This window comes from Aedes aegypti, chromosome 2 (genome assembly GCF_002204515.2).
Source record: "Aedes aegypti strain LVP_AGWG chromosome 2, AaegL5.0 Primary Assembly, whole genome shotgun sequence".
Taxonomy (NCBI): Eukaryota; Metazoa; Arthropoda; class Insecta; order Diptera; family Culicidae; genus Aedes; species Aedes aegypti.
The window spans coordinates 232,944,808-232,954,509 of NC_035108.1; the positions used below are offsets into that span (position 1 = coordinate 232,944,808).

General features: G+C 34.9%; 1 protein-coding gene across 4 annotated transcripts in view; it reads right to left on the bottom strand.

Moving 5' to 3' along the window:
• The window catches only part of LOC5576279 (dehydrogenase/reductase SDR family protein 7-like), a 102,348-nt gene extending 93,146 nt beyond the window's left edge, over positions 1-9,202 (bottom strand). For all 4 annotated transcript variants that reach the window (XR_002500410.1, XR_002500411.1, XM_021844445.1 and 1 more), the window contains exons 1-3: positions 8,807-9,202; positions 8,585-8,728; positions 6,204-6,669 (exon numbers count right to left, since the gene is read on the bottom strand). Coding sequence is in view for 2 of the 4 variants with exons in the window: in XM_021844445.1 (XP_021700137.1) it covers positions 6,204-6,669; positions 8,585-8,728; positions 8,807-8,968 (772 nt within the window). In the remaining 2 variants the exon portion in view is untranslated. The remainder of the gene's footprint in view (positions 1-6,203; positions 6,670-8,584; positions 8,729-8,806) is intronic.
• Between the last annotated feature and the right edge of the window lie 500 nt (positions 9,203-9,702).

Genomic DNA, 9,702 nt, shown 5'->3' on the forward strand with positions numbered 1-9,702 from the left:
AACCCTAATTGATTTTCGACCTTTGATCTGCTCATGAATGCTTGCTTGAGTATATGAGTGCTTTTCAATTATTTTCGTCAATAGGGTCATAAAGCCCTTGTCGTGACCCAGAACATTGATGTAGACTTCGGAACGTTTCTCATTCGGACAGTCAAAATGGACCAATGCACGAGTTCATTATTTGACGTTTGAGCGGTGCCGTGTTATTTACGTGACCATGGCAACGAGTGAACTTAGCACCGCTCAAACGTCAAATTAGTGAACTCGTGCATCGGTCCATTTAATTAGTTTTCGTTTTCTTGTTCTCGACTGTATTCATTTTTTCATCTTTCTCCTACAAATTCTGTCACAAAACTGATTTCATTTTCTCACCTCAAAATCAATGCCTACTTGCTAAATCTTAGTTCTATCCACGGCATAAAAAATTAACAAGGCAGGCTCTTCACTGATGTAAACATCAAGTTTGGTTGTAAACATGTGACTTCACTCCTATCGTACCATATACCATCCGGACCACTAGATCAATTTTTTCGAAAATTTGTTCGAGGTGGATAGGATTGACGTCGTCAAGTAGCTGTCAGTTTTCGGAATATATCACCTTCTTAATTTAGTACACCGTGGTTCTATCTATAAAAACATTTTTTTTTTGTAACAGTGTTAAACCAGGTCCGTCCGACTCGCGCTCAGTTTCGGTACCACTTCTAGTACTGCATATGGTCCCTCGTTAGTGCAAAAGGTACCCAAGTTTGACAGATCGTAGTACACTTTTCACGGCATTCTAGATTACCTTATGAGCCATAAAATTTTGGGCAACTGCAAGAGACATGGAGGTCTTTAATGTGTCTTTGGTTAAACTTTCTAAATAACCTGATAATCCATTCATCTTATTCTCTACATAGCCTTCCTCGTCTACACTTAAGTATTGAATGTTGACAGTATGTTTTGTATGTTCAGCTTAATCTTGAATTGCTTATTGATATTCCAGATTTCCAAGTCGCATCGCAATGTATCTTCTCATAACAACGCATCGCATCGGGAACCTATTTGGAATGCAATATGATCTTGAGAATCCATTTATTGTCATCTCCTCAGGACTGCATCGCCCTCCAGGAGGACATCGACATCATGCTCATCTGGTGCGACAACAACGGCATGCGCGTGAATAGCGGGAAATGTAAAATAATTTCGTTTACTCGCTGTAACACCTCTTACCAGCATCGGTACTTCATCGGGGCGGAGGAGCTAGTCCGCGTTAATTCAATTTGCGACCTTGGTGTTACGATAGACTTCAAGGTGAGATTTAACGAGCACATCGGGCTGACTGTCGCCAAAGCATTCTCCGTTCTAGGAATGATTCGAAGGCACACCAACTCTTTCACAGATGTTTACGCCTTAAAAACGCTGTACTGTTCTTTGGTGCGGAGCATCTTAGAATATGCCTCTCCTGTCTGGTGTCCATCTCAGGTTACGCAGATACTTTCAATAGAACGAGTGCAGAAAAAATTCCTCAGGTTTGCGCTGAGTAGGCTACCGTGGAACGATGCAAGGAATTTGCCGAGCTACCATGAACGATGCCAGCTGATAAGATTGGAATCTTTGTCAGCCAGACGTACCAATCAGCAACGTTTGTTCGTATTCGACCTGATCAAAGGGGGAATAGATTGCCCTGCACTACTGGAGCTGCTGAGTTTCAATGCTCCTTCTAGAAGATTTCGGAACGCTGTTCTTCTGTATATACCAAATCATCGGACTAACTATGGTTATAACAGTTCTTTGAGTTCTTGCTTGCGAGCATTCAACGATGTTGGAGACAAATTTGATTTTGACGTGACGAAGAACATATTTTTAAATAGAATAAGAAATTGATTTTACTTTTTTTATATACTAAATTCAGTCTGTACGATATATCGAAGACGGTGTAAATAAATAAATAAATAAGTTTATGTCAGCATAGATTTCATTTTTGAATATTTCATGAACACTTGAACTTTCCATTTCAGATGCCATAATCTAATTTAAGCTTCCTATTTTTTCAGTTACTTGGCTGATTTTCATATTCATGTTTTATCTTGTATGGCGTTCAGCTTGTCTCGGTCTTTTTGATTGATGTACTCTCTTTGACTTATGCGAAGAAGCATCCTTTGTTTGTTTCAAAGCACCAGTCCACATCACAAAGTCCATAAAACGCCAAACACAAAAAATCCGAAAAATATCATTAATTTGAAAAATAAAATAAGCTTTTTTGGAGTAGGTTTAATTTTCCATTAAAATTGCTTCGAGCTTGCCTTGTCTCTCTCTCTCTCTCTCCTACTTTCTAGAATAAACATAGATCATTATAAAATAAACTGTTTTTTTTTATGAATCTATCAATGCAAACGATTGGTTCTCCAAGTTTTTATAGTAGCATCCCCTAATCGACTAGAGGATCTACATAAGCAGAAGCATTTATAATTCAAGGATAGTTTCAATTGGTTCAAATTTTCCTAGGCTTTCATTTCTGTAGGGAAAAGTCTATTATTAAAATGTTAAAGTATTAGAAAACCAAATTAAACGATCCATACCAAATACGCCTATTATACTTAACGTGAAACAAATAGTATACCAAACAAATCGTTCGTGTGTTTTTGTTATTTTCTACTTGCCAAACTTCTTAAATTGCATGGAAATTTTACTTCTTTTTTCATTTTTTTTCTTTTTCTTTTTTATTTCTGTTTCTTCGTTTGTATTCTCATGTAATTTGTGGCTAAAAAGTTGCGAATCTTCATTTGAAAGATAACAGTTTATTTAGAACACTAAAGGTAAAAAAATGTCTATTTGAATAAATCTTTATATAATTATTAATAGAACGTCTTTAATGTAATTAAGTTTTTTTTTATTTTTAAAAATACTGTTAAAACTTTAACCAAAAAATAGAAAACATTAAAAGTAGTGTAACAAAATACCATGCACTATTTTCTTCACTGAGCTTCAAAGCGATAGATGTTTTTTTTAAATACTTTTGACAATACTCGTGCTAAAGAATGTGATATTGCACTTAAACTAAATATTCGTGCAATGGTCAATATATTAAATAAATTTTCTGCAAGTATCAATAATCAAACTCGAGTGATCCAAATTTTCTAATGAAATTCTTTATTTACTCTATTCATTTTGTGTATCTAAGTAGTTATTCATTTTTACTGAAATTCCTTATTTACACCATCCACTTTCTTCACCAACGTAAAGGTATTTTAAATTGAGTTTTTCAAATTCAAACTACCATGATAGAATGTACAAATCGAAAAAAATTAACTTTAAACCTATATTTAAGTTTCTGATTTGAGTGATACTCTTGTTTATTAAGTTTTCCAGCTTTGAAGTACCCATCAGAACACCAAAATCTCATTTTCACAATTAGTGGTAGTTCAGCTAATTGAAAACTGCACAAATTCTTGAAATTTCATCCGAAATAGCGTGCAACCCCAAAGCTGACAAGGAAATGAAGGAATAGGCATGTTAAAAGCCACTGTTCTAAACTCAAGGGAAAAAAATCAAAGATGTTCATAAAAATCTGCCCATATTGCCTGCTCTTTCAAATTTCATCATTTTAGAATGATGTTGTTTGGTTGTTAAAATGTTGTTAAAAATTTATTCTATTCGCACGGAGTGTTTATAAATACTAATAACTTTCAAGTGTAATGAAAAAGTTAATTGAATTTTCCTAATAAATGATATGATTTAAGGTGGAGTAGGCCGTCATTGAAATGTGTACGTGTAGGTGATGATTATAGCTAAATCATTTCTCAATTTCGAGTTACTGGCAATAAGTATGTTGGTATTGCACTTGAAAAAGTATCAGAATACTTTCTGCATGTCAGCTCATTTTTTTGGCTCAATATGAACTTTGAAGACTGAGTTTTATTACTTTAAAATTGCGAGCTGCAATGCCAACATAGCTGCCAAAACGAATGACAAAAAACTTAGCCTTAACAGCAAAAAATAGGGTGCTCATATCACCTCATCGGTAAAAAATCGACTCAAAAAATTACAAATTTTGAAAAATCAATAATCAATGAACTTTATGAGACAACGGAAATCATGTAGATGAAGTGTATGAATCCAAAAATTGTTAAAAATAATGCAAAAGTCCTAAGAAACTATAATATTTCAGCACTTTTATCGACTTTCCCTTAAGGCGATCAAACGGTCCCACTTTTCCCTAATATTGATTCATATTTTAAATTTTAAAACACGCAATGATATATTCTACATGCTTTAATTGTATTCTCAAGACTTTAGAACTTTGACTACATCAACTGTTCATCTACCATACAGTTTTTTACTGTTTTGTACGATAAGCAAGATTCTTCCACTAGTGTTGTACAAAATATAACCATTGGATTGCAATGAAATTATATCACAATGATATCGAGAATAATTACAAATAACAAATTTTATTTCATTTTTATTAGAAGCACTTTGAGTTGAAGGTGAAAATGAAAGAATCAGTTATAATAACAAAGGCTGTTTAAAATTTGTTTCAATTTAAAACATAATTTGTTATAAAAAAATATAGCAATTGCTCATACATGTGTGCTTTTATTCATGTAAAGAAAACAACAAATTTTGTTAGAATTCAGTTATGAAAAATAACATAATGAGTTACATTTGAAACAAAAAGAGTTACAATGTTTAAATTAGAGTATTTTTTCAAATTTGTTCAGTGTAGAAGAGCTTGTGTTAAATTTTTGGTTATTTTAACTGCTAATTAGTCAAAATTATAACATATTTTGTTAGAAAAAATGCGCTGACTGAGAAACAAAATATTTTACAACTCTGTTGCAATCTAGTGGTCGGGTTTGAAATGCTTTGTTGCAAATATTATTTCATATAATTATAGAAAGGTATTTTCAGATAAAATCTTACTTTTTATATTATCAAATCTTGCCATGCACTTCTCAGAGTGCCATAGCCTCAGCCTCTAATAGCTGCATATCCAAAATTGCTGTGCTCCTTCATGAGTATGATAGCTTAAACCGTTCAGAGCTGAATAACAAATGTGTAATAAAATCTACATGTTTTACTCAGAATACTGTGGCTATAGCTGCTCAAAGCTGCAAAGGCACAATATTTATTTCAAGGTTCCTGTACAATATTTCACCATCCACTGATTGTTCAAATCAGAATGCTGATGTTGAAGAATGTTGTTACGTACAATGAAACATTACTACAACAATCAAACTTCTTATCATCAATTTACAGTGAGTCCAGTTTATTAAAAAAGATTTTGGAGAGGAAAGAACTGAAACCAAGTCTTATTATTTAAATATAAAGAAGTTCTGCCATTGTCCCAAACTTGCCCGTGTGCTGGAATCCGTCGATGTTGAGCTGCTGTTCATCACATGAAAATTAGAGATTTCTGCTGAATCTTGCTGTTCTCTAGTTGACAGCTTGTAATATCGTACGAATTCAAATTTTGTGTGTTTCATATGCTCGACATTCTTTGTTTCAAACTTCAATAAAGTAGTATACAGATAACTATAATTACATAATATTTATCATCCAAATAAAATCTATCATTAAATACTTGATGAGTCCAATCAACCCACTCAGAGGTTGATTTAAAGTTGAGTCCAATATTGAGTCCAAACAGTGATTGCTCAACCCACGCTCTGTCACAAAACTGAATTCTTTTTCTCACCTCAAAATCAATGCCTACTTGCTAAATCTTAGTTCTCTCTATAATTTTTTTTAACAGTGTTAAACTTTCTAAATAACCTGATAATCCATTCATCTTATTCTCTACCCAATTTTAGTACCAAACGCTTAAGTTTAGGCTAAAAACACATTTTTACTCAATTTTTAAATGCTTTTCGTTAATTTAAGTCCAAAAATCATTTTTCCAGTTTTTTTTTTTTTGATAATTTGTCACACCCATTGGGTTTAACTCAAATTTTGGGTGTATTCTGTTTTCCGTGTCCCATCCGAACTGTCAAATAGGAACAACCCCAGGGTAAAAAAGGTTAGCCCTTGTGGCGTTTTTTGTCGACTAGTAAACGTCAAACATGATCAAAAGTGTCAAGGTTCATATTTGGACCCATTTTTTAAATTAAATTTTAAATATGATATAGCCGTTGTTTGAGCGGAAAAAGTTGCCAAGGTAGTAGCAAGAACACTCAAAAATTTTAGGACCTTATTGAGAATAATACTAAACATTAACTTACTTCCATACTGCTTCCCGGTGCCAGTGAGTGCATTGAACGATAGCGCAGTGTTAATATAGCCTGGTGAAACTAATGTCACCCTCACGTTGTTCTCAGCCATTTCTGCCCGGAGACTATCGCAGAACGCCTGCAGGGCGTGCTTTGAGGCACCATATGCAGAGCGATGCGGAATACTGAACTTGCCCTGTACACTTGAAACGCACACAATTCTGCCTTCCTTGCGTTTGATCATCGATGGGAGACAAGCTTTGGACAAGGCCACCGTGCCGAAATAATTGACCAACATCACCTTGATGTCGACGTCCAGTGCTGTGGATAGGCAGTCCGACCTGACGCTTATCCCGCCGTTATTGATGAGAATGTCTATTTGTCCGTGGATTTCCAACACTTCTTTTACCTTATTCGGGAGCGAGTTGATATCCGATAGATCCAACGGAACTACCACAGGGGAATGCGTCACGACGGTCTGAAAAGATATGTAATTATTTGTATTTTAATTCAAATTTGAATTCGTCTACAATGCTAACATATATAAAGGAAGACTGCAGTAGTAATATCAGTTTTTGATTATACTCAATATAGTGACAAAAATACTTAGTCATGGGAGTTCCCAAGGACTTGCCTAGAATATTTGTATTGACGATTGGGGCCTTCCATAGCCGAGTGATTAGAGTCCACGGCTACAAAGCAAAGTCATGCTGAGGGTGTCGATTCCCGGTCGGTCCAGGATCTTTTCGTAATGGAAATTTCCTTGATTTCCCTGGGCATATAGAGTATAATCGTACCTACCACACGATATACGAATGCGAAAATGGCAACTTAGGCAAAGAAAGCTCTCAGTTAATAACTGTGGAAGTGCTCATAAGAACACTTATCTGAGTAGCAGGCTCCTTCCCAGTAAGAACGTAATGCCAAGAAGAAGAAGAAGAAGAAGATTTGTATTGACATTTTTTTCAGGAGATTAAAAATAATGTCTAAAGGGATGTCTCTCGATTATGTATCCAGGCGTACCCTTTCAGATCCTTTCGGGAATTACTCGAGGCATAACACCCAAGAATTCCTTCAGCGATTCATGCAGAAATTTCTCTAGGGGATTCTCGATAAATTTACCAGAGGTTTGTCAAAGTGTTTCATATGAGATTTTTCCTTAAGTTCTTCTGATGAATTTTGAAGAAGTTCTTCAAGAAATTCTTGAAGCTATTGTAGAAATATATCTTGATTCACCTTTTCCCTTATTTTGATTCAAGAGAGAATGCCGAAAGATTTATTTTCAGAAGTTTCTTTTCTTCCCCAAAAAAAACATTTTTATTCAAAAACTTTTCCAATATTTCAAGCAAGGATTTCTTCAGAAATTTATTCAGCAATTTTTTTAAAAATAAGTTTTAATAGAAATGATATGATAAGTAGATTCCAATTATGGACAAAAAAGTAAAAGAAGTTCATGAGGAAATTATCGAGAAATATTCTAGGGAAAACTCATGGATTAATGCAAATAGATTTGGATCGAATTTTTGCAGGAATTTCTAGAAATATAGTTGAAGGAATCCCAAGAGAAATTTCGAAAAATAAATCACTGTTAGTACCTACTTTGGAGCAGTTTGTAAAGCTATCCTTTGAAAAATCTTGAATTAATCTTTGGAGGAATTTGAGCCATCTGGTAGAAGTATTTAGATTACTATAGTAGTTGCTGGTGTTGATACTAAAGAAATCCTAACATGAAGCCTTAAATAAACTCTTAAAGGAGTACTTAAAGATATCTTTGGCCTTTCTGGGAAATAATTCACGAAATGGTTCATGGCAGAATTTTAGAAAACAGAACAGCAGCAATGACTAAAAAATATTCTATGATTATTGCAAGCCAAATGTTGGATGGTATTCTTGAAAATATCTCAAATAAGATTCGTGGGGTATGATGATCAATGACAAGCTCACCTTCACTAGCCACGTTGAGTATCCTTACAGAAAAATATGTACACACTTAAAATGTTCGGTAAAAATTGCTGGCTTTTGGAATTCCAAAAAAGTTAATATTCAAACATTACGACTTACATAATTAATTATACAATTATTTGCTTATGGAGGAAGACATTAATGTGCAATAGGCATCAAAAATGATTCTCCTCAGAACGAATAATAAAAATGAATGCCTATGGAAGCAACTTTAGAACCACCCTAGTGGTTGAACTTCCATTCAATGATCATTAGTTTACAATGCAACAGATCATATTCTTATCTTTCAATCATGGTTCAAGATGATCAGGAGACTAGTCATAATCTTCACCAACAAACGCTTATCATAATTAAATATTTGCGTTCAAAAGCTCAAGTTAAGCATTATACATAGGTATGACGATTACAAGGAGTTATCAAACAATAATTACCGTGTGAAGTGCCAGCAAATCTTTCCGAACCCGCTCGAGTTCATCTTTCCGTCTGGCAGCCAGAACCACTTTGCACCCTGCCAGGAAGAAGGTGTGGGCCAAGGCTTCTCCCAATCCGGAACTGGCGCCAGTAATTAGAACTACCTGCGAAAGAAAAACGCAAATCACTCCACCATGTCTTATAGGTATTATTGCAGAGTCAATCATTGTAATTAGTTTCACCTTTCCCGGCAGACACTCGCGGTATCGTCGCTCCCTAATCATGCCAATGACTTTAAATATCAGATGGGGCAATGTGAACGGAAGCCAAATGGTGGACATAATCCACCAGAAAATATTTCCCTCCGAGCGGCACAAGGCTGGCGATTCTTCCAGCTGCTTCATCTTGAATGTTTCGCGTCAACAATTCCTGGGTCAATGAAAATAATTTCGCCTGTTTTTCTTTACTAGTGCCAAAGAAAAGCACAAAACCGCCAATAATTGAACAACAACTATACAAAGGATTCGTCACAGCTTCTGTACAGCAAATTCATGTCAATTTCGATTTCACAAACGACCGAACGTAGAAAACAGACATCCACACCGCGCTGCTGACCCGACACGACTGAAGAAAAATATAAATAAAAATGACGTTTTCCCACAGAACAAAAAAACAGGGCCGCACTCTAACCAGACAGTGAACCCTGCATGTGTGAAACCAACAGTGGAGCCGCATAATGCAGCTCGATTTGAAAAGGTCGAAACCTGGGAGGGAGGCACCGATAAATACTACACACGATATTGGATACAATAGGGTCCTAAAGCCCTGTCCCAATTTTAGTGCCAAACGCTTAAGTTTAGGCTAAAACACATGTTTACTCAATTTTCTAATGTTTTTCGTTGGTTTAAGACCCTAGTAAAAATGGTGCAAAAGTCAAAACTGAAAAAGCAGTTTTCTCTTTTTAAATAAACAAATCGAAGAAAATAAAAACACACAACTCTTTTATTTGCCAAATAAAAAGGCTGTGTGTTTTTATTTTCATCAATTTGTTGTTTTAAAACGAGAAAACTGCTTTTTCAGTTTTGAATTTTGTGTCATTTTCTCTTGCACCTTAAGCCCAAAAAACATTATTTTAGAT